Below are 25624 nucleotides of genomic sequence, written 5' to 3' on the forward strand. Positions count from 1 at the left end.
AAACGAAGTGAAATGTGACACAAGCTCCGAAAAGGCCTATTTAATGTGATTTGTCGCCCCCTAGTGGATTCTTTTGAAACTATAATTATTATTATTTATTTATTTTGCCAAGGACTGCATGGTGTAATTGATTTAAATTCATTTGTAATTATCTACTTCGTATATTCAGACTAATAAAATGCATAAAAAAGCACAAATAATTATTTATTGGGATGAATTACAAAGCTCCATCAATGCAAGATTGCCCCTTTTGTGGAAGACTGTCACAAAAAAAAAGAAGATAAGGGCTACATGATGGGCATTATGGCTCTTAAAAGTCATAAATAAGTAACGGGCATGAATGTGACTCACGAGCATTTACTTCAAAGAAGTAATGGCACGTTGGCGGACAGAGAGTACGGATTACAGACGTGTTCTGCTCACAATTAAAGCCTTATTTGTTTTTCGTGCATGATTTAGGACATGCGGTGTTCTTTCCACTCAAGTGTGGTGCTAATTTTGGAGCCCGGCCCTGCTATGTGCCCTCCTGCGTCGCCCGCCAAGGGGTTCAGATGACACTGACGGTGGAAGGAAGGAGACCAGAGGGGGGGGTTCTTTTTGTAACAGTTCCTGAAAGTGCGGATAATCTGCTCCTCACGTTGGTCTGGAATTAGGCCGAAACGCAAATGAGAAGCACGCTGCCGACCTCCAGGGAGTGAGGGCAGCACTTTTTTTTTTTTTTTTTTTTACGAAGCTCCTGCCCAGCATGGCTTCACAGGGCCCCTCGCTCCTCAAAGCAGGACTACTGATGCTGCTGGCTGGTGAGTCCAAGTCCAAAGTGTCATTTTCTTTCTATTTTTCAAAATAAAAGCACTGGAAAGATAAGTATGAGACACACATTTGTTGGAACTTTTTAATAAAGGTTTCATTCAATAAATGTGAGATATTTGAGGGGAAAAATAGGAGACACAACAATAAAAAAGCATCAGGAATGTAAATACAAAATCTAATTAAACCACTTTAATGAGCAAAAATATGTTTGCATAATTAGAGACAAATATATTTAAAAAAAACAAACGATTTTTTTGCACAGCAAGATTCTGTACTTTTTTACATTCAGTTTCCAAATTTATTTCAGAAGAACTTTGCTTTTCCCAAGCAAAATAAAAAAAATGATAAAAGTTTACAGAAAACACACATTTTTAGGAACCGAGTGCAAAAAATTGTTAATAAAAAAATAATAAAAAAAATAAAACCATAAAGAAACAGGTGGCAACAAAAATAACCAAAAACAATAACACTTCCAAAACAAATTTCTTCAGAAAAATCAACAAAAGAACAACAAATCTGTCTACACAAAAAATTGTAGAGAAACAAAACAAAACAAAAAAATACTAATAATAAACAAATGGGGGGAAAAAAAAGGAACAAAAAAGTAAAACTACAGACCGGATGCATCAGGGGCGTCGAGTTTCAATGTTAAGTCAATGTACAGACGCCATCTGAGGTCCTGCGGCGCAATTTGGGCAACACTGCGAGGTTGTAGCACCAATCAGGGGCTCCTATTTTGGCATGTGATGTTTTCTCGCTCAGCGGTAGAAAAAAATAATCCATTATTGCTCCTTGATGCCATGGTTTCTGTCCTGAATTTCCATCCATTTTCTTAACCCGCTGGGTTTGCCGGAGACTTTCCCAGAAAGTGTCGGGCGAAGACAGGGTTCGCCCTGGAAAGGTCGCCAGCCTGTCACAGAGCCAATAAAGCTGGAGCTCAACGGCGGCCACAGCGGCTGAGCTCGCTAGCTTGCTTGCTACGCAGACACTGATGGAATTTTTTTTCCCATGAAAACAATAATTAAACCATCCTCTAGATTAGTGTTTTTTAACCAGTGGGCACAGGAAATTGCCCTCATTAGCTGATCTTAAAACATTTTCCATCTCCAGGATGTCAGCTCTGTGTTCATCCAAACAGGCCCTGATAAAACACTGAGAAATTAGGAATATGAAAGATCGTAAAATACTTTTTTCTTTGTGTTTATTTGATTCTATTAAAGACATTTTGATAAGAATGACGGTACCGCAATTTAGCCGTAGCTTCAGCTGTTTTCGGAAAAGTGCCGCCCCTTTAACTGTCTCCACCAATCATTCTTGGAGGCTGAATCACACGTCATCAGTCTGACCAATCAGAAGTGGTTAAAGTCTTCACTTCCTTGTTCTGATTCTGCAAATAAAGTCACTCAGTTCCAAAAAAAAATACCAGCTAAATCTCATATTTAGCGGTGTAGCTTTCCACAGAATCCGGTATCAGACGCAAGTCTGTTTGCGTTCGTGGGCTGTTTGCACTACATCTCCCATGGTGCATTTTGTTAAAGTGACAGCATCTCAGCGCACAATGAGTCTTCCTTTGACGTCTTGAAACAACAACGGACACACATCAAACAGTTTTTAAATCTTCTAACCTAACTTTTATTACATCTTTTAGAAAAAACAGCTGCAACTTCCAGCATAATTATCCCAAAAATGTATGTGAGATTGCAGAGGGGCTGTAGATCAATCCAGACTGTGAGTTTCTTCCTTTTTTTTGGATGCTGGTGTGCCACGGGATTTTTGACAAGGTTAAAGTGTACCGTGGCTCAAAAAAGGTTGAAAAACACTGATCTAGAGTGTCTAAAAACCAACGTGGGACAGAAAGTCACCAAACTGGGTCACAGAAACGCGGAAAGCAGCCGTCACTCAGACCCAGCGCCGGTCGCCGGAATGAAGCTCACCGTACCAGGAGAGTCTCTGAATGATCTCATGAACCCAGACATGGAAACCGGATTACGGATGCTCTCTGGAGATACAGCCGATCTCTAATTTTCGGACAGCAAATTTGAAGCGCGTCAAAAGAGAAGCGTCCGATTTGACTCACAGATGGCGTCCGTTGTGAACGCAGCTTCAGAGTTTGAGAAGAAATGAGAGACGCAACAGTAAAAAAGTATCAGGAATATAAAATAAATTTAGAAAGAAACCACATTCATCAGCAAAAAAGTATATACATTTTATTGGTTTAAAAATTTTGTCCTTCAAATTCAAAAGTAAAACTAATGGAAAACTTTAAAAATGTTAAAAAGTTAATTTGCCTCATTTGGTATTTTAGAATTTTAAACAGAATCTGATTTAAAAAAAAAAAAAGAAGAACTACAAATACACAAAAAGTAACAGAAAGCAACAAAAACAAACATGAGACTGAGGGTTTTGATGGACAAAATTGGAGATGCAGCATTAAAAAAGCAACAGTACAGCTGCTATCTCACATTTGCACAGTTTGTATGACTGAATGAAATGTTTCACATGTTAGTCTGAATGCATAAGTATCCATGTGCTATAATTAGTTGTATTGTGTACATGTTGACATGTTTGTATGTGAAGAATTTTGGAGCCAACAGGTAGGTTTGTAACAGTTGAGCATGTGTGTGGACAGGCCCCGCCCCTTTTAGATTTAGATTTATGATCCATCTGTGGGCGAGCCTGGTCGGGCCAATGTTTGCAACACTTCTTGTGGACCCCCTCTTCACCTGGGTGTCCTCCTCCTAAGCCGGGACGGCTGGCCCCTGCCTTGCTCCTTCCTGGACCAACCGTGGGCCGGGTGGGTGGTTGCCTGGAGCATGGGATGGGTCTCCCTTGGGGGGTCCTGGCTAGCACCTGGGGTTGGGGGATGCCCAGTACTCCTGGGTGGTGGTGAGGTGCTCGTCTGGGGCTGTGGCCACTCTTTTGGGGTGGGGCCCCTGCGTTGGGCCCTCTCAGCACGGCAGGGCGGTGGTTCTCCTGGTTGGGCTAGAGCTTGCACTCTCTGTCTTCCCATGCCTCCTTGTTGTCTGGCTTTGGGGGCCCCTGTGGCGGTCCTGGCCTGGGTGGCGGTTGTTCTCTGTCTGCTACCGTGGGGTGGTGGTTCTTGCTGCATGCCGCTGCTGCTGCTGCGTCGGGGGTCTTGGTGTGGGAATGACTGGGCACTCTCCCTCCTTCTTTTCACATTCCATCATCCATTTTAGAAGAACATAAACACTCACTTGAGCACAGGTGTTAGCTCACCTTTGCACTAATATATTGCGTGATTGAATGAAATAGTTCACACTAGTTGGTTTGAATGCATAAGTATGTGTGTGTGAACAGTATTTGTGTTGTGTACATGTTGACATGTGAACATTTTTGGAGCCAACAGGTATGTTTATAACATTTGAGTGTGTGTGTGGACAGACCCCGCCCTTATAGACTTGTTTTATATCTGAACCTCACTGTAGTGATTATAATCATCCAGCAACTTGTTGCTTTATGCTGCTTCATGGTTTGACCGCCCCCCCCTTCTATAATCTCTCTAACATCCCTCTCTCTTCCCTCCTTTCCTTTTCCGTCCGGTCCAACACAAAATATTTTAATATGATTAAAATGAATAAAGTTTGGCCTCGATTACAAAAGGGGTTTATTCAGTCATACCTCTGGTTTGTCAGAAGATTCATAACCCCTGTTGTTAAAGTAAAATATGTCCAACACAAGAGGATTTCATCTCTCATCTGTTTGCCCAGCTGTTGGACAGGACAGATTTAAAAAATAAAAAGATTTATGATACATTTAAACATGACCATAATGTTAATAAACTTCCAGCAACTTGTTGCTTTATGCTTTGACCCCCCCCCCTTTTCTATAACCCCACCAACATCCCTCTCTCTTCTTCCCTCCTTTTTTTTCCACAAGCATGGTTGTTGCTTGTTAGTGCTGGTGCAAAACCATGCGGTCCAACACAAAAATATTACAAATATAATTAATATAAATAAAGTTGAACCTAAATTACAAAAGGGGTTTATTCAAATAAACTCCTTTTGTGTCAAAAGATTTTGTTAAAGTAAAATATGTCCAACACAAGAGGCTTTCAACTCTCATCTGTTTGCTCAGCTGTTGGACAGGACAAGTTAAAAAAAAGTATCAGGACTGTAAAAAAAGTTTCAAAATAAAACACTTTCATTAGCAAAAATACATAAATCCACAAGAATCATATTTTAAAAACACTTAACATTATTTTTTATTTTCTAATATCAGTTTCCTGTTTGTTTTTTGTTTATTTTGTAAAGAGAAAATTAACTTAAGGCTAACAGAAAACAAGAATTAAAAAATAAAATTAATTTGCATCGTTGTGTACTCAATTTCAGGATTTTTTCTCAGAAAAATCGGATTCTGAAAGTCCACTTGACAAACAAAGTTGAAAACATCAAAGAACTGCAAAAAAAACAACAGAAGCAACGAAATTAAAGATAAACAAACAACAACAAAAAATGCAATAACACTTGCACAGAAGATCCCCAACCTTTAAAACTGATTGTGGAAAGAAAATGAAACTGTTGTTTTGATGTTTAGTTTGAGTTAAAGAAACGACAAAAATAATCTCGCTTTTTTTTCCCTTTTGGGTGTAAAACTGGGAGCTTCGGAGGTTCAAGCTGCAGCATTTTGCCAAGCACAAAAGCTCTTTTATTCGCCATGTTTGCCGTTTTTCTTTTCCTTCTAAAAAATTGAAAGCAGAAGCGGAGTTTGTCTGTCAGAGACAGATTTTCCCAGCAGCCTTTGCGTGCAGACACTTTGGCGAAGCTTCCTCCTAACTTAGTGATAATCAATTCTGTAGAAACTCAAAAAAATAAAAAATAACCCACACACACACATATAAAAATAATAGACGTTTTTTGTTTCGTTCTGTGAGTCTCTATTGATTTCCGCATTCTCCTCGTCGGTGCGTTTCTTTCCGAACCTCCATGTCGACAAATTCCATCTCCCTTTGAGCATCTGGGTGCCCAGGGAGAGCCAGGCGAGCCAGAGCAAACATAATGGGCTCACAGCTGGCCCTTATCTGCCCAGCGCAGACCGAGATCCCCACGTTTCTTGATTCCAACTCCAACCTGTTTGCTTCCACACGGGCCCTTATCAGCCTCCTTCCTTCTCCCACTCGGCACTACACTCAGTTCGGGGTCCTGCGGGAGGGCCTGCCTTCACATTAGGAGGCTTTTTGCACACAACTCCCCCAGTAAACAAATGGGATTGGGTTTTCCGACCCCAAATTAAAAGCTTTTCTTCGTGCGTAACAGCCTAATAGGGAACAAACGAGCCAGCAGGAACAGGTTTTGCCGAGACTCGACCTCGTTTGTTGCACAAACAAACTGCTAATTATGGAAGATTTGAACACGTGTGGATCACGGTGGTGCCTCTTTTGTGTATTCACAAATAAATGTTTGTATTATTTTTTTATTTTGCTGGTTTTGTCTAATTGCTAATCAAATGCTTCTATAGAAGTATTTGGTTTTCTTGACCTCTCCTTTGATTCGTTCGCAGCTCAGATCCTCCCGCCGGCGTCTGGCTGCAACCGAGGCGCCTACGAAATAAAGATTGACGAATTCTGCCAGGCCAAGTTCAGGCTGGACATGATGGGATTGGAGCGCAGCGCGTGGTGCAGCTGGCCCACAACAATGAAGTGAGTTTGACCCCTACTCTGTGAAAAGCAACCATTAAATCGCACAAAATAAAGAGGAATACATCAAATATTTCCAAATAGTTCCTCAAGAAAATTGTAAACATTTCGTAAATAAGCCATTAAATCTGGCCGGCCTAAATGGAATCATTTATACTGATAATGATGTCCTACGGGTCAAAAATGACCCACCCTTTGAAAGCCCCAAATAAAACAAGATAATTGAATTTTAAATATGTGTTTGTGTAACTGTGCATTGCAGAGAGGTTTGTGTGTGGCCTTTGAACTTTTTTAGTAAGCAAATGCTTTTATAATTCACAGGTCAAAAATGACCCACCCTATTAAAGCCCCAAATAAAACAACATCATTGAATTTTAAATCTCTGTGTGTGTGTGTAACTGTGAATTACAGAGAGTATGTGTGACCTTTGAACTTTTTTTGTAAATCAAATGCTTTCATAATTCATGGGTCAAAAATGACCCACCCTGTTAAAGACCCAAATAAAGCAACATCATTGAATTTCAAATCTGTGTGTGTTTGTAACTGTGAATTACAGAGAGTCTGTGTGACCTTTGAACTTTTTTGGTAATCAAATACTTTTACATTTCACGGGTCAAAAATGACCCACCCTACTAAAGCCCCAAATAAAGCAATATCATTGAATTTTAAATCTGTGTGTGTGTGTAACTGTGACGTAAAGAGAGTTTGCATGTGGCCTTTGAACTTTTTTGGTAATCAAATGCTTTTGTTGTTCACCGGTCAAAAATGATCCATAAGACAATCTTAGTACCCTGGTGGTGTATAGCCCACTTGTAAATAAATATATTTAAACAAAGTACTACTTTTTCTAATGAGCGAGCCCTGGAGTAGCAAAAATCAAAACATTTCAAGTTGGAGAGGGATCAGTTAAGGTTACCACAACTAAATATGGTAGTGGATGTTCCACAAGTCAACACAAGGGTTAAGGTTTTAGTAACTCTGTGTCCCCATAGATGGCAAACTACAAATACATTAATCTTTGTTTAGTTACAGAAAGTTATTCTGTATGCATGTGGTGTTAGAAGATTTGTTGTTTTTCTGACGTTCATGTGTTTTTCTATTCGGACAGTCATTTTTCCCGATATTTTAATAACACCATACGAATGCAGCATTTCTCTACGTTTGCATTTTTTTCCATATTGGGCATCAACCCGTTGGTGCAATTGATCCAAAATGTTCTGTTTTAAAACGTATTTATTCATTTTCAATCAAAATTAAAACACGTTTTTTTTCCAGATTAATGTTATTTATTTCCCATATGAATTGGATTATCAAAACATTTCACGCATCTCCTCCTGATCTGGCCCTTCTATCAAATTCTAGACCTCGTTGTGGCTCACGAGTCAGAAAGTGTGGCTACCCCTTACTTAGGGTATCAGCCTTTTTTAATTACTTTTATTTTGTCATGTGTTTACGTCCAAAACGTTCTTTAGAGTGGATGAACATTTTGGATTAAACCATTTAAGTTCATTGCCTAGACCCTATACTGATAGTTTTTATGGTCAGGATAGGATTTGGATCACCAACCGCAACAGATTCGATGTCATCTTCATGCTAGTAATGCCCTACTGTTGTCACAACTGCCTTTAGGGCTGGATACGGGCTGTCTGCGGGCAACAAGCGGGCAAAAATGGGTGGCCTTCATAAAATATCAAAGCCGCAGCACCTTACTAATGACCAGAATGTAGTGAAAGCATTGCCTGTGCATCACAACTGTGTGTATCCTTACAAATACCTCTCCATAAACCTAGCACACACTCAACAATGGTACGTTCCATTTTCATGCCATGCTGCACCTCTCCACAAACCTCCATGGGCCCAGAAAACCCTTGAAGTCGAAGCTTGTTTTGGACAACGGGGTCCCCAAATGAGAAATCCAATGGAACCACCCCAAAACCCGTAACTGACCCAGAAATGCCACAGTAATATCCTAGAGTAAAACAAAAAAAAAAACTCAAAAGGTGCAAAAAACATATACTTTGTTTGGGATTACCAATAAATTTAACTAAGTTGTCCCTGACTGAAGACAGAAGGACATTTTTTGGTAAACAATTAATCTCTAATGCAACACAGGCATCCACATTTTTGGAAACTTAAAGCTAGTTTCACCTTAGACTATCAGGTAGTTTCATTTCCTTACTCAGTTGTGAGTCAACCAAGCCACTGTTGGGGAAAGGCAGGGTACATCCTGAACAGGTTGCCAGTTTGTTGCAGGGTCACATAACCCCACACACGCACACATTCACACATAGGGGTAATTTAGGGACAGTAATTGACCTAAAGGCTGTTTTCCATTGCTCCATTTGTGTTGCGACTATGTTGTGTTTGAAAAAAACCCAACAACCCTTAATTAATAAATGGGAATGTTTACATAATCTCTGTCATGCATGCGTTCTGAGTTCTATTTCCAGTTCGTTGACGCGTCAATGTCACAGGAAAAAGCCAGAGAAAAAGGAAACTGATTTGGGTTTCAAAGTAAAAACTTCCTTTGTACTTTTAAAATAAAAGTTTATAACTTTTTTTTTTATATATACATGAGATGAAGGGCCTACTCGAGAACGCATCAACACAACGGATATCACCAGCGTCTATTTTCGCCGTGGACAACAAAAGTGTAATTTTGGAAGTAGTACAAAAACGTCATTTATGACACAAAACATGCGTTTTACAAGGACTGGGTGAGGAAGGAGGGGCCTGATTGCTTATGTTTTGAATAAACAAAGAAAGCAGGACACGGGGTTGGTAGGACAAACCACGCCTCCTGGAACTAAAGGAGGATAGACCTGACAGGCAACAGAGACAATGAAAGGTCAGTGACAGTTGTGAGACGGACTCCCCATACAAAGCAACGCACCAGTGTAAATCCGGGGTAAAAAGCATAATTTTGGACCCACCCATAGATGAGGAGATCATGCAAACTCAACACGAAGGTTCCAGTAGAGATTTGAACCATGGCCTTCTCACTGTAAGGTGAGAGCGCTAACTGCTACACCACCATACAGCCCAGAATCAATACTTACTCATTATCTAGCTAACTTTATCTAGCTGTTTACAATCGTGTTTGAAGCTCATTTTGCAGTTGCATTTAAACAAACTGGCGTTTCATCTTTTTGTTAAAAGTTGTCTTACCAGAGTAGTCGAGATGACTGTTGTTGTAAATTTTCGCTATATAAATAAAATTGAATTGAATTGAATAGTCATTGTCTGAGATCCTTTGCAGTGCAGCTTTATGACTCATGCTTTAAATGTCAGGGGAGTCAGCCTTGAAATGGATGTCTGCAGTGAAAAAAAGAGGGCAGAGTTTCCAAGAAAAGGAACAAAAAAACAAGAAATTAACTGTATTTCAAGAGATGTATTTATGGCTTTTAAAATGTCAAAGAGTCCTGTAGTATAGCATTGGGCAGTGTCCTTATAAGCAACAAGACAAACAGGAAAATAAGAACTATATAAAGAAAAAAAGTCACGGAATTTAGGCAATTGGACTTGTCGTCTCTTACTAATTCCATTGCATGTGTTAGAAGCCAGACCGCCCGTGTTGAAGCGTCTCTCTGCTTGGTGGCTTCTTTTCCAAAAACACACCAGTGGTTGTGAAAGGATTCAGACAGGAAGATGAAAGGCACTGAGGGACCCACGAGAGAAGATGCTGTCAAAAGTGTGCGATGTGGCCTCCAGGTCCACTGCCCGCTCATGGTTCAGCACAAAACAAGTGAAAGTGGCCCTTTTTGTGTGTAGTGTGTACATGTTTTTGTGCTTTTCTTCACTTAAAAAAAAAATATTTTTTTTGTTGCTTTGCTGCCATTAAACTGCTTGCAAAAATGTCTCAGCAACTTTTTTTTTGTGTAAAAGTCCATCACAATTCAGCTTTTTGATTTAATTACAAATCACTCCAAGTGCTCTTTTACTTATTATTGTGTTGTTTTTTCGCCAAAAAAAAAAAAAAACCTGTGTCGAACATGATTTCTGCAAAATGCCACGAATTCATTAAAAACAATCAGCTCTGCCACACCACAAGCGGCGCTGTTGGCATAGAATGGGCGCAGAGCCCACCCGCAATTCCCATCCTCTTTCTGTTTACACTTTCTCCGGCCAGCAAACAGCTCCTTACACCCTGTTAGCTGTGCAACAAAAATGGCGAGCAATTTTGGACCTATCCAAAACCTACAGTTTTGAGTCAGTTTCCAGCTCGGACAATGAAAAACAAAGACGTGGGATCTATATCCTTGCAAGTGGATGTATCAGAAAGGGGCGGAGCAGAGAACTAACGCTAATGACTAATAGGAATTTGTTGTTAGCATTTGGGGCTAACAGTAGTATATCAAGATACTCCATCACGCCTGCTGAGTATGTCATGATAATAACCACAACATTAGCCTTGGAAGCTAACAATTAAGGTGGATGATGTTTTGAAACTTAGCGTAAACATTATAGGCTACACTATGATATGGGAATGTCGTAATGATTATATAGTCTAATATGCTAATGGCTATGTTAAAAATTAAAAGTTGGCAAATTTTTGTTTTTCAAAAGCAAACATTCAAACTGCTAGTACGAATGTAAAATTATTGTTTTACGATTTTTTTGTCTTGCGACTTGAAGTAACATTTACGTACCAAATAAGGTGGATAAAAAGGAGTAGCTTCTTCTGAAGAATAATGTTAATTACCACATTGTGCTTGAAGGCTCCAAAGAGCTGGCTTCTTTTGAACTAAAATAGCTACTTGGATAAGACGCGAAGCCAGTTCTAGTTAAACCTTTAAAGTCTGGTTGTGATGATGAACATCCATCCTATACTATGACCCAGATGAAGGAGAATCCTCAAAGGCATACAGGTTAAACCTGATCACTTGGAACATTCTACAGACTCTGACACTTTTTGGTTGACGCATTTCCGGTGTCCAAGGCGTGCTTGAAGGATTTGAGATCTCAACACTGCAGCATGACTATTTATGTTGAGGGTTGTGGCATGCTCAATTTGCAACAGCCCCCATTTAAAAAGTGGTAGAGGATGCTGCTAAGAAAGTAGCAGTGTTCAAATTTTAGGAACATTTTGGTGTCTGTTTAGGAATATTAGTGGTAATCAACTAACATTAAAGGAAATCATCTGTTGTGTTGTGTATCGTCAATAATAATCCATAATAAATGATGGATTATCGTTTTTGTTGTAGCTTGAGCTGATGTAGCATGCTGATGGTAATGGAGCGAATTTAGCATGAAAATAGCCTCAAAGTGCATAAGTAGAAGCTTTAATTTTTACATTTTCTGTCATTTAACATTTTTTTAAACTGTAGATTTGTCAAATATAAACTCTTCAGAGTTTGATTCTTTATTTATTTTTCTGTTGCAGCTAATGTAGCATGTTCATGGTAATGTCGGGAAAAACGATATAAGACATCTCAACAATGAAATACATTTTTTCCCCTCATCTACACATTTTTTTAAACACTTGCTGTGCAGTGTACGCAGTTAGCATGTGCATACAGCGTAAGTGTGTATTTATAAGGGCTATTACAGTAGTCATGACTGATAAGATGTTTTTTTTTCACTTTAATTTGCTTATTTTCGTCAACCCTTTAACTTTGTTGTTAAGTTTGTTGGAAACACCTATATAACATGCGCTCTTCGACCTGCCATAACCACAGGTTGCATTAGCACACCACATTTGTAAAGTGTAATATATCAATGCAGGAGTAGTTTATTCCCGCTACAGAATTAGCTGGAATTGCGTAAACTGTGTAAGAGTAACGATATTCGAAATGATGTCAATGCTGGAGCTAAGGGATAACTCTGCACCTGATCTTTGAGACCTCAAATTAGTTCTATTTGTTATTCAGTTTTCTCACAAACCGACATAATTACGTTCTACAATCGAATTATTTGACATTGTTTACACATTTTAGTTGTGGCTATTTTAATTAATTAAGGTTTTCCTTGAAAGTGGTCAGACGTCATTGAGTACTCAGCTCATTTCAAGCCAGTGAACGGTGAACAATGAAGGTTAAAGACTGGACCATTTGGTCGTTTGGCATCCAGCAAAGCATTGAAGTGAAACCTGAAACAGGATCTCTGCATGTTATGGTGGATTGCCCCACCGAGCAGCAAGAGTGCAACTACATTGGTTTGCATCTCCATTTCTCAGTCTGCCACCAGAGTGGTTATATTTAGCTGTGTAAAGCCTTCTGGTAATTCTAGAAACTCACTTTACTCTAGTTTTTTTTTTTTTTTCAATCAACAGGAATCCCCCCTTCTGTGATTCCATTCCAAGAGGACAATTCAAAGACAAACTATAAATAGAAGTTTTAGCAAAACTAACCAGATTCAGAAACCTATATTGGCAAAAAAATTCTGACAATGTTTATTTGATGGCTTAGTAGTCACATGTACCCGTATGGGGCGGTTAACCAGCTTTTTGGATCATGGACAGGTGTCTTCCAGTTCCCTTGTGGCTCGTATGGCCACCCTAAGTGATATTATTAAAATGGAACATACCATTGTCCTGCGTCCGGTACATTTATTATAGAGTATCTGTAAGGATATTGGAAGTTGCACGCACTTGAGATGTTTGGGTGACGATGTAGGGCGGTGCCCTTCCATGCACTCTAGTCGTTGGGAAGGTGTACATGTACTTACATGTTCTTTAAGTGTTTACTACGACCTATTGACCACATTTGTAGAAAAAATGAGCTGACTGGTCTACGATCTTAAAATCTTGTTCACAATTTTCGCCCGTATCCATCCATTAGGGCAGTTGTGATCAAAGCTAAGTTCACACTGGGCATGTGATGCTCATTGCAGAAAGCGATAAATGGTGCTTCCACTGAACAAACAAGGAGGAAATTCTTCTTTTTCTACTGTTTACTAGAGCAAGTCTAACACCTAGAGTTGGAACAGACTAAGTGCAAATATCGCAAATCTTGGTCCAGGCTTTTTCTTTCACAGTTCTCTTCTGATGTATTAAAAAGACTTGGTATCATGTGATTATGGACAAACACAAACCACAAATATTGATTTTGAAACAGTTGGCCCTATGCATTTTTATAAAAGGATGCTATCTATACGTCGCTACCAATTCCGAGTCTCAGATTGCTCAAAAGTTCAGTTGGTTCAACTTCCAACACAAGTTCAATGTATGTGTACACATGATATTTTTGAATTAAGAAGCCTGAAACACACATGTCGGGGAATTTACATAGACTTTTTATTAAAAGTGGTTGTCTGTACACACCTAGAGCTGAGGGCAGTGTGAACGTTGCCTAAGGCAAAAAACTTATAACAAAACAAGGCTTAGTTGTGCTTTGTCGCCCCCTGCAGGATATATGAGGAACTTACAAACTGCACCCATCAGGTGGCTTTAAAGATGGACTGCTTTTGGCCCAACGCTGTCGTCGATCACTTCTTTATGCGGGTTCACACGGACTACTTCAGCGACTGCGCTCTGACCGGACGGCTCCTTCACGACCCTCCAATCAGCATCCTCGCACCGTTCATCGCAGTGCCGGTGCTGATGACCCTTCTCATGACCGCCGCCGTGGTGTGGAGGAGTAAACGCACAGAAGGGATGCTCTAACAAGAATCGGAACTTGAAGACAGCCTTGTGTGTGAAGTGTGAAGTTGGGCTGTCATAAACAGATTTATGCTAAAAATGTTTGAGATATGCCAAGCTTGGTTTAAAAATACAGTTTTGTGACAATGTAAACATGCTCTTTTGAGGTTGTGGGACTTTGAGGTGTTGAATTTTAATTACCATCTGTTCTCATGGCCCAAAACAATTTGTACACTCATAAATAACAGCACAGAGGAGGGCACTAGGAGATCCCCAGCCTGCTCTGATAAATGAATTGTTACAAGTGAAGACCCTTAATGTGAGAAAGGCAGTACAAAGAAAACCCTCAAAGAAAATAAAAATAAAAAGTTTTCTTTTTAATACAAAGCCTAAATATGACGTCATGTTGATTTATTATTGTTTTTTCATCTGTGCTCTGTAATCTTGTTTTTCAGATATGTGTTTTTAGTGCTACGTTTACATCGCGCATGTTAAAGAGCATTTATGGTGTTCACACTAGACAAACAGGGAGGGACTTCTTTTTTTTAGCGTAACTACCGCAACCTACAGTTGGTGCGAAAGGTGAAAGTGGGGCAGATCGAGGGAATTTTGCTCTAGGCTTTTTCTTTCACAGCTCTATTCCGACATATGAAAGATTTGGTGTCATATAATTCCAGCCATCCACACATCCAAAAAACACCATCCATAGGTCAGTACCAAATCCAAGTCCCTGATTGGTTAAAGTTCAACCTAGTTTTACCTTCAACGCGTGTTCAATGGTCACGCGCGTTTTGTATGAAGTGATATTAATGCCATCACATTGCAAACAAAGCTTTGTAAGTTTTGAGGGTAAAAAGAGCCTCAGTATCAGACATCATATTAGATAAAAAATGGCAATATGATTGGATAGAATCCAGACCAATCAGCAAGCTGTTCCATGGTACATATGTCACACTGAACTAACACTTGAACACAAAATCAAAGATAGGGAGAAAGCGAGATGAGACACAACGCATGTGAATATCTTTGTGTTGCAAACGCAAAAAATAGTTTTTGAAAGCAAAATAAAAGCTTTTGAAATCTAAAAAAAATTGTTCTTGAAAGCAAATATTAATTCTGCAGATGCAAAAATGTTATTTAAAAACAAAAGCTTAGAGCAAATATGAAATCATTTTATCTGCTACTTAAAAAGTTTTGTTTGCAATGTGGTGGCATGAATATCACTTCGTAGTTTTATACGTACAGCACGAAAACGGTCGTACATATTTGCCTACCGTAACGTTTTGAATGCAGGAGCCCGAAAGGCGTATTTACATATACTTTTCATTCAAAGTGGTAGCTTGAAGGCCTTGCAGATAGCAATGTAAGTGTGGCTTGATAGTTCTGATGGCACCAAGTGTTTTTCAACATTATCTAAAGAATTGCCAAACATATTTATCCTTTCACAGGGTTCCCAAATTACATTTTTATTCCAAATAGTTAACTTTTTTTTGCAGAATGAAATACTTTTGAAAAAACACTTCAAAAATCCGGAAAAAGAAAAAAACAGTTTTTGCGATTGACAAATTAATTATAAAAGTATATTTTTTTTTTTAACTTTTAAAATCAATTTGTGCCTGCCCTGCACAATCAGTTTAACTAAAATATAGGAAGCTGATTTTAGGTATTGTCTAAGAATACTTTTACTATTTTTTTTAAATGCCAAGGAGAAAGAAAACAAAATACAATTGTACAGAGAAAAAATATAATAATAATTATTATTATAATAATAATATTATTATATATATTATTATAATATATTATTATTATAATAATATATTATTAATTATAATAATTATAATAATAATAATTATTATAATTAATATAGTTTATAATATATTTCTCCGTACATTTCACAAACAAACGACAAATTGTCATGTTGTGATCCACAAAATGTACACAACTGGTCTAAATCTAGAACAGGAATTTTTGTAATATTTTTAAATGACTTTTCATTCATTTTACAATATTTATTCACACTAAGCAAGATTTTATCCCAATTTATATCCATAAACTTCATGTAACCAGTAAAAACTTCTTGCAGGTATTGTTGTACTTCATAAAAGATATCTTATATTTTTGAAACAAAACCAAAACAAATGACTAAATCATCCAAAAGCTTTAGTTTAAGCTTGAGACCGATCTGCTTTGTGTGAAATGGCTCCACCTTGTGTTAAATCTCTGGAAGTTCCATTACGAGCTTCAATTACGACCAACACAGGTTTTTTTTTTTTTTTTGTTTCATCACATCAAAACATTTTTTATTCAGTGCAACATCTTTTTTTGTTTTCAGGTATAGAGAAGGAGCAATAAGAGAAACCATGACAGCAAAATGAGTAATTTTTTAAAGCAAATGTGACGGATTAATGCAAGTTTCAAAGTCTTTTAAAAAACAAAAAAACAAACCAAAAATGGAGATAATTCTTAAAATTGCTGCCTCATTTGTAAACCGGTTCTTTTATTTTGAAATCCTGATAAAAACCTCTTTGAAGTCACTGATTGTGAAGACAAACAATAGCTTACTAGTGTTTTAATGACAACAAATGTAGAAACTTATTTAACCCTTATACTATCCTATGGGGTCAAGATGAGCATTGACGTGTTCTCCCTACCATGACAAAGGTGGATAAAGGTGGAAAGATTTCATGTAATCCATAGACACCAGTGAAGATCACAAATCATTGAAGAAAATAATCCAGCCACATATATATATATATATATATATATATATATATATATATATATATATATATATATATATATATATATATATATATATATATATATCTGGCTAGACGGCAGAGAGCTAGCTGAAACCCTCGATGGAAGTAGACAAGGGACGAATGCAAAAACACTTAGAAACTTTGAAACACTTGTTTTGGGCTAATACTGATTTGCACTGAGAGGGTAAGTTACTTATCTGACATAAGGTGGGTGGTGACTACACCCCTCTGCTGTTGTCTGTCGCATCCCCTCTCCACTTTTCGGTTCCATCGTCCTCTGGGTTCAACTTTGCTGTCCCAGTCACGTGGCTGAGCCCAAACTCTACAACATTCAATTCCTGGGCTGGCATACTTCAAGCAAAGTTTTAACCTAAAAACTCTAAAATGCTCTCTTTTAAGATATAATTTTCAACCCAAATGTTTTCATCCAGATTCCAAGTTATTTCTTTCTCACTACACGCATCTGCTCCTGGTCCGGCCCTTCTATCTAATTTTAGTACCCTATGTGGCCCACGAGTCAAAATAATTGACTACCCTTGGTCTAGTGTGTGCATGTGTTTACACCCGTAAACCTTAAGTAAATTGGACTCATTGCTGGAAAACTGTTACTGTAAAACATGTGGGAAACTTTCGGAAATTTTGCTTTTGTCCAAAATCCAGAAGAGGGAACTTAAAATCTGATGAAATATTTGAAATGTGTAATAAAAATTAACATGAATGAACACTTGGCTGAGAGGATTATTTTTGTTCTTGCTGTAGTAAATTATATATACTCTGACCAAAAACATGAACGCAACACTTTTGTTATTGCTCCCATTTTTTATGGTATGAACTCAAAGATGTGAAACCCCTCCCCTTGGTGGGGAGGGTGAGGGGACATCACTGTGAGTAATCAGGAGATGTCCCCTTAGTGCCCTACCCGCCAATTTTAACTGCACCCCCCTTAGTACACACACCCCTCCCCCCTCAATATATACATCCCAACATAAACACACACACATGCACACACACACCCTCTTAAACACACATATACGCACACACATTTTGCAAGGAAGGTGGGACCTAGGACCATCTGTCCCCTGCCTCTTCCCTGGTGGGGGGTACGGGCCCCTTTGGAGCGGCGGCCGTGTCCCCGGGGTGCCGGCTTCCTGGGCCCGGCGGTGCACTCTCCGCGCGGTGGGGGGGTTCACATTACATCTGAGCCGGGGGTGTTGGTGTCCCTGGGGGGTGGGTTCTGGTCCTTGCTCCTGAGCGCTGGGCCCCGCCTAACTTCCAACTGTGGCCGAGCCTGGTCGGGCCATATTTACAACACCCCTTGTGGGCCCTCTTTTTTCCCCGGGGTTCCCCCCTCCTGGGCGGGGGCGGCGGGCCCCTGCCTTGCTCCTCCCTGGACCAACCGTGGGCCGGGCGGATGGCTGCCTGGAGTGCGGGGCGGGTCTCCCTTGGGGGGTCCTGGCTCGTACCTGGGGTTGGGGCGGGGGGATGCCCGGAACTCCTGGGTGGTGGTGGGGTGCTCATCTGGGGCTGTGGGCGTCCCTCTCCGGTGGGGCCCTGCGTTGGGCTCTCCCGGCGCGGCGGGGGGGCTGTTCTCCTGGTTAGGCTGGGGCGGCCCTCTCTTTCCCTCTGTGCCTCCCTGCTCTCTGGGTCTGGGGGGCCTTGCGGCGGTCCTGCTGGCCCTGGCCTGGGTGGCGGGCTTGGTCGCCCGGGCGGCGGTTGTTCCCTGCCGGTTTCCGTGTGGCGTGGGGGGATTCCGGCTGCCGCTGCTGCTGCGGTGGGGGTCTTGGGGTGGGGATGGCTGGGCGCTCTCCTTCCTTCTTTACACATTCCACCATCCATATTAGAAGAACATGAGCACTCACCTGAGCACGGGTGTTGGCTCACCTTTGCACTGGCGGTTTGCGTGACTGAATGACTGAAATGTTACACACTAGTTGGTTTTAAGGCATAAGTATGCGTGTGAGCACTATCTGTTTTGTGTACATGTCGACAGATGGACATTTTTGCAACTAGCAGGTGTGTTTGACACTTGGGTGTGTGTGTGGACAGGCTCCGCCCTTTTTGTACTGCATTTGAGCCTTACCATGGTGATTAACAACCAGTAAACTTGTTGCTCTATGCTGCTTCATGGTCTTATCCCCCTTCCCCTCCTACTATCACCCTCCTTCCCCCCCTCTTTCTAACGTCCCTCTCTCTTCTTCCCCTCTTTCCTTTTCCGTCCGGTCCAACACCAAAGATCTTCAAACATGTTTGAAATTAATAAAGTTTGGCCTCAATTACAAAAGGGGTCTATTCAGACATACCTTTGGTTTGTCTGAAGATTAATAACCCCTCTTGTTAAAGTAAAATATGTCCAACACAAGAGGCCCTCAGCTCTCATCTGTTTGCCCAGCTGTTGGACAGGACAAGGTAAAAAAAAAAAAAAAAAAAAAAAAAAAAAAAAAAAAAAAAAAAAGATGTGAAACATTTTCCACATACACAAAATAACCAGTTCTCTGAAATATTGTTCAGGTATCTGTATAAATCTGTGATAGTGAGCACTTCTCCTTTGCCAAGACAATCCATCCCACCTCGCAGGTGTGCCATATCAAGATGCAGATTAGACAGCATGATTATTGCACAGGTGTGCCTTAGACTGGCCACAAGAAAAGGCCACTCTGTTCAAATAAAACAAGTCGGATGCCATTGAAGTGCAGACTTTCAGCTTTTATTCCATGGGTTAAACAAAAGGATTGCATAAAATGTGAAAAACTAAAGCATTTTTTAAACACAATCCCTTCATTTCATGGGCTCGTAAGTAATTGGACAATTGACTTCCATGCTATTGGATGGGCAGGTGTGGGCAATTCCCTTGTTATGTCATTATGAGTGAAGCAGATAAAAGGCCTGGAGTTGATTAGAGGACTCGTGCTTGCATTTTGAAGATTTTGCTGTGAACAGACAACATGCAGTCAAAGGAGCTCTCCATGCAGGTGAAAGGAGCCATCATTTAGCTGAGAAAACAGAAAAAGAAAAAAACGTGAGAAATTGCTACAGTATTAGGAGTGACATGATCATCAGTGTGGAACATCCTGAGAAAGAAAGAAAGCACTGGTGAAGTCAGCAACGCAAAAAGATCTGGACGTCCACGGAAGACAACAGTGGTGGATGATGGCAGAATCATTTCCATGGTGAAGAGGAACCCGTTCACAACAGCCAACCAATTGAACAACACTCTCCAGGATGTAAGCGTATAAATATCCAAGTCTACCATAAAAAGAAGAATGCATGAAAGTAGATCCAGAGGGTACACTGCAAGATGCAAGCCGCTCATAAGCCTCAAGAATAGGAAGGCTAGATTGGACTTTGCTAAAAAGCATCTAAAAAAGCCAGCACAGTTCTGGAAAAACATTCTTTGGACAGATGAAACCAAAATCAACCCCTACCAGAATGATGGCAAGAGAAAAGTATGGAGAAGGCGTGGAGAAGCTCCTGATCCAAAGCACACTACATCATCAGTAAAACGCTGTGGAGGCAGTGTGATGGTCTGGGCGTGCATGGCTGCTAGTGGCACTGGGACACTAGTGTCTATTGATGACGTGATACAGGACAGAAGCAGCCCAATGAATTCTGAGGTGTTCAGAGACGTACTGTCTGCGCAGATCCAGGTGAATGCAGCAAAACTGATTGGGCGGCATTTCATTATACAGATGGACAACGACCCAAAACATACAGCCAAAGCAACTCAGGAGTTTATTAAAGCAAAGAAATGAAATATTCTTGAATGGCCAAGTCAGTCACCTGATCTTAACCCAATTGAGCATGCATTGCACTTGTTGAAGACTAAACTTCAGACAGAAAGGCCCACAAACAAACAGAAACTGAAAGCCGCTGCAGTAAAGGCCTGGCAGAGCATTCAGAAGGAGAAAATCCAGCATCCCGTGATGTCCATGAGTTCAAGACTTCAGGCTGTCATTGCCAACAAAGGGTTTTCAACCAAATATTAGTAATGATCCTTTTGTTTTCAGTTATTTCATTTTTCCAATTACTTACGAGCCCATGAAATAAAGGGATTGTGATTAAATAATGCTTTAGTTTTTCATGTTTTTATGCAATCTTTTTGTTGTTGACTGTACCATTAAAGGATTTTTTTATAAATTTTTTTTTTTAAAGAAAATACAATCAAACCAACCAATATCAGTAATGTTTTAACACAATTTAATGCTTCAACAGATAACAATTAGACAAACTCCAACTTTATTTCTTGATCAAAAGTGTTCAATAACAAATAATTATGGTTTTCTTGCCAACCAGTAGAAATAATGAACAACCATTGTAACTTCTGTGTCCAGAGACGAGGTCTTCATGACAGACAGTAACCTGGAATAAAAATAAAAAAAGTTATTCAGACTTATGACCACATTTTTGACGAGCTTAATGAAGCGGCCCTTTAAGCCAGGTCAAACTCCAGATATGGGAGTGTGAAAATGTGCACAGATGTTCCTAAACTGTCACAGTAATTAAACACAATGTCATACTTTCTCCTGCAGGTAAAACTTATGGCACAGCACTTTTCCTCTATTCTGCTGGCTGGGCTGTTCTGTCCTGTCACCGGCACTGGGAATTGATGACAGCAATGTTATCGAAGCAGTAAAAGCCCTGAACGGTTCAGCTTAGTCAAGCAATGCCTGGCTTTTCTGATTATTACCCAAAACTGCAACTGTATTCAAAGATAAATTTGAGCAGTTTTTTTCTTTTTTGATGATGACAAATGGATTGAGGAGGAGATTATGAGATCAGTGCTAGCAATGCAGGGCATAAGAGTTTGAACACGGAGGTTAACGATAAGGCCGGGTGAGCTGGAGTTTAAATTCTCAAGCTACGTTTACACCGCCCTCGACAACCTACGTTCTAGTGGCCACTTTCAATGAAAAGACTAAAAAAAATTAGCATTTCCGAATTCCAGTCTTGGGTTCATGCATAGCGATGCAAATAAATTGTCACAACCTTTTTAGCCATTGAAGGGGCGTTGCAAGTTAAACCAGGTCAAACTTTGACCAACCAGGGACTCTGATTTAGTAGTGGAGTATTTTTAATTAACAAAAGTGCTGGAAATATTTGTCTATTATCAGCCTAGAGCTGGGAAAGAAAAATTCTAAAGCAAAATTCACGAGATTTGAACCGCTTTGACATTTTGACAGTCTCTTCCAACTGTAGTTGGTGCACATGCGCTAGTATCCGGTAGTAGCAGTCCATGTGCTTAAAAGCGTGTTCAAGAACCCATGTTTAGCGCATTCTTGAATGCACAACACTTGCCCAGTGTGAACGTAGCACGAGACACCAACAGTAGGTGGTGGACATGACGTAGTAAACATGAGAAAAAGAAGCCCCTCTCTGTTTGTGTAGTGTGAACACCATATGCATAAAGCATGTTCAAGAACCTGCATTTAGCACATTCTTGATGTGTCTGTAGCTGTACTTGTTCTGGATGTCATTGGAGAGACGCTCAGCCTCCTCTGGGTCCTTTTGTTTCAGACACTCATAGCTGGAGAAGGTTTGAACCATTCCAATGTAGGCGCTCAGCGTCACGGCCCTCCTCACTGGCACACAATTGTTCCTAGGGGCAAATTTATACATGCTTTCTGAATAAATCTCCATAAGTATGCCGACAACTGGGACGTCCAAGAAAACGCACCATTCCTTCTCTGGATAGGAGCAGGAGTTAAACAAGTCCAAATAGATGTTTTTGGAGCTCGATCCGATGTAAGAACTTCGGTAAGGAAGCAGTGTGGCGTAAAACTACCAAAGAAATGTAAAAGAATTGGCACAATAAAACTTCTTTTGATGTTACATAACAAGAAACAACAACAAAAACATGTTTCCATTACAGAGGAGTTTTTCCTTACCGTGAAGGAGGGTCTAAGGGCAGGATGTTCAGTTTAGTAGTTTAGTCTGTTTAGTTAGTTCAATTTAGTATTTTCCTGTTGAATTCTTTGTATTAATGATCCTTTTGATTTAATGTTTTACTTTTTCAATTACTAATAAAAAGCCCATCGAGACGACTGTTGTTGTGAATTTGGGCTATACAAATAAAATTGAATTGAATTGAATTGAAACATGACAAAACAACATAATACAAAAAACCTAAACATAAGTACAGCACTGTTAGGTAAACATAGAAGCAAAACAGAGTAGATAAAAGCTGTTTTGAAATAAAACAAACAAGACATCATAGTAATTGGACAGTGAAGTGATTGTGAAATTAAGTGTTCTTCCAGTGGTGAATGCCAAAACTTTGCATTTTTTTCAATTTCCACTATGACATTTTCTTTTTTTCATGAAGTATATATATTTGCCAAATTTTGTGTGGCAAGACTTTTACATCCTAGCTTTAGCTCCAACGTTGACGTTCTTTGAACTACCCTAACTCTTCACCGGTTTATGCAATTCAAGTAATTCCAGCGGATTCTAAAGCACAGAAATGAAACACTTTACCGTGTAGTGAAGAATTTACGCAATCAACGTAAATCAGCCGATTCTTGCAGGAAAAAAAGCAGCTTTGCACCATTATGCAACACTTTACGTTAGCAATGAGTGTGCTATAAAAAGATGCTTTTTTCTCAGCGTCAGCATCAACTGATTTATGTTGATCGTGAAAACGGTTGAAGGGTTTCGGTATGTCACAAACCATGTTGTGTAGGTGTCACCGGTGACGTTGCAGGTGTTAAAAGGTTAAAAAAGTGGTCAATTTTGTAAGCTGTAAGCACATCCTAGATTTCCCACAATGCAACAAATATTTTGTAGCTTGTTGGAAAACCTTATTAGTAAGTAAATCATTTTTTTAAAGAGATTTTGCAAGAGCCACATTAAAATAGAGCATCATGGTGTTGTTTTATATGAACCTCTTCACAGATGTCATTGAGTGAGTCGGAGATATCTCCATACTCCAACTTCATGTCCATGGTATAGCTCAGCAGGGCCAGGCAGCCTCCAGGACGAAGCACTCTATCCGCCTCCTGGAGGAACCGTTGGCGATCGAACCAATGGGCTGCCGTCATGGCCGTCACAAGGTCCACCTCGCCATTTGCAAACGGTAACTCTTCGGCTGGACACTCTCTGTTTGAACAATGTGGGGAAACTGAAAGCTTTAAAGGCCATTGCTTATGTAGATTGGTTATGTGCCTCTCTACTAGCTCACCTGTATGAGACATTCTGTGGTTTGTCATTGCTTGATGCCATTTCTAGCTGGACAGGGCTGACATCCGTTCCCACCACTTTAGCAAAATACTGAGCCAAAAGGATCGTTCCCTGACCCGAACCGCAACCGACATCTACTGCAAGGTTGTACTGTTTGGGTGTCTGAATAAAGCAAAGTTTATCCATGAAGATGATCAATACTACACAGCACCAAACTGAAGGGTTAAAAACACAAGTACACAAACCTGTTCTTCCATAAAGTCCATAATCCTGGTGATAAGTTCATGGGGTGAGACTCTGTACCGCAGGTAGGAAGCTGCATGATCTTTAGCTTCAAAAAGCCTTACAGCCATGATTCTGGCCCGGAAATCTAATTTAAAAGAACCAATGCCCAATGAGAAAAATCTCAATTTTAAAGTAAAAAGTACAGCAAAGTCAGATCAGTGTAGACTAAGCAGTAAAACATGTGAACAGCCTGGTTTGTTTTCTGTTACTCAGAATCATGACACTGCATTTCTGTATATACCTGTGAAGTTACATATTAACTAACATAGCGTAAAAATGTTCTGACCTTTGACCTCAGAAACTACAACATGCCATGAAATAATTGGCAGGAATATGTTCTTCAATGTTCTTCTAAACATTTTAAAACTAACGTGCGTTCAGAAGAAAGCCCAAAAAAAGTCATACATAGACTGTACATTGCACGACTTATTGACATTTATGTAGACTTTTCATTGGACAACTTTAGTGGTCGCTTGAACAGGGGTTGCCAAAGGCAGTGTGTATGTGGCTCAATAATTTTCATTGAAGTATAACATCCCCTCTTAATGCGTCTCAAGTTATTCTCAATTTGTTCTTTTTGTGCGAGAAAATAAAAGCTGTTTGGGGTTGCCTTGGAGATTAAAAATCTGATATTCATAAGGTACAGGTGTTCTGATAATGACTTTGCATAATCTTAACGCCAATTACAGGCTAAACCCAGAATTATCTTTATTATTGTTTTCAAGTGTCAATTTTGACCCAAACACAATATGAGGGTTGACATAAAAACCCTTTGAGTAAATAATATTTGAGTGAGTTGAGAAAACAATACCGTTTTCTATAAATAGTTTTAAAATGGTTACGTAACCATAATTAAACAGTGATCAATGTCTTTAAGCTTTTACTACAATTTACCAAGCAAAATAATCGATTACTGTTTTAGTTTAGTCTAGATGTTAGAGATCAATCTGTGTGCCAGCATTTGCACGCAAAAAGCACCAGATGGCACTAAGTGCACATCCAAACGAAATGACAATTGGACAAGAGTTCCAATCAGATATATATAATTATAGATATAGATATATATATCTATATATCTACATATATAGATATATATAATAATAATATATATAATTTGTCTGTATCGTGGTAGATTTAAATATTAGCTATGGTGAAAGGGAAGATAGTTTGTGAAAAATACGGCCAACGAAAGACTCCAGGTCGTCAATGAGTAACTACATGTGTATCTGGACAGTCTCATATCTTTTTGCATTTTAAGGTATGTTCTCTTCCCGATCGCAAAATATTGATTCTGTCCTCTAACCTGATCAATTTCTAGAGTTAAAATGTGCAACAGGGCTTGCATCAATGTGTAGGTGGGAA

At 39.6% G+C, this 25624-nt stretch overlaps 2 protein-coding genes across 2 annotated transcripts; one reads left to right on the plus strand and one right to left on the minus strand.

The window, feature by feature from the left end:
- The first annotated feature begins 549 nt into the window (after positions 1–549).
- LOC101165131 (receptor activity-modifying protein 1) lies at positions 550–14436 on the plus strand. The gene is made up of 3 exons (XM_004066644.4): positions 550–800; positions 6328–6466; positions 13811–14436. The coding sequence occupies exons 1-3, from the start codon at positions 746–748 to the stop codon at positions 14064–14066; spliced, it is 450 nt and encodes a 149-aa protein (XP_004066692.1). The 5' UTR covers positions 550–745; the 3' UTR covers positions 14067–14436.
- Positions 14437–20981: 6545 nt separating this feature from the next.
- si:ch211-93g23.2 (putative methyltransferase DDB_G0268948) lies at positions 20982–24472 on the minus strand. The gene is made up of 6 exons (XM_004066537.5): positions 24223–24472; positions 23979–24139; positions 23683–23896; positions 22476–22579; positions 22260–22397; positions 20982–21160 (listed from the first exon to the last, which is right to left on the minus strand). Exons 1-6 carry the CDS (start codon positions 24328–24330, stop codon positions 21073–21075), a joined length of 813 nt encoding a protein of 270 aa, XP_004066585.1. The 5' UTR covers positions 24331–24472; the 3' UTR covers positions 20982–21072.
- Positions 24473–25624: the final 1152 nt, after the last annotated feature.

The sequence above is a fragment of the Oryzias latipes genome, chromosome 2 (assembly GCF_053564925.1).
Source record: "Oryzias latipes strain Hd-rR chromosome 2, Olatipes_Hd-rR_3.1".
NCBI classification, from domain to species: Eukaryota; Metazoa; Chordata; class Actinopteri; order Beloniformes; family Adrianichthyidae; genus Oryzias; species Oryzias latipes.

Excerpts from the sequence above, each read along its gene's own strand:
- LOC101165131 (XM_004066644.4), top strand. The coding sequence starts at position 746 with ATGGCTTCACAGGGCCCCTCGCTCCTCAAAGCAGGACTACTGATGCTG. Across the intron at positions 801-6,327 it reads ACTACTGATGCTGCTGGCTG|CTCAGATCCTCCCGCCGGCG; the intron begins GTGAGTCCAAGT and ends ATTCGTTCGCAG. Across the intron at positions 6,467-13,810 it reads AGCTGGCCCACAACAATGAA|GATATATGAGGAACTTACAA; the intron begins GTGAGTTTGACC and ends CGCCCCCTGCAG.
- si:ch211-93g23.2 (XM_004066537.5), bottom strand. The coding sequence starts at position 24,330 with ATGGCTGTAAGGCTTTTTGAAGCTAAAGATCATGCAGCTTCCTACCTG. Across the intron at positions 23,897-23,978 it reads CCACAGAATGTCTCATACAG|AGAGTGTCCAGCCGAAGAGT; the intron begins GTGAGCTAGTAG and ends TTGTTCAAACAG. Across the intron at positions 22,398-22,475 it reads TCCTATCCAGAGAAGGAATG|GAACAATTGTGTGCCAGTGA; the intron begins GTGCGTTTTCTT and ends ATTTGCCCCTAG.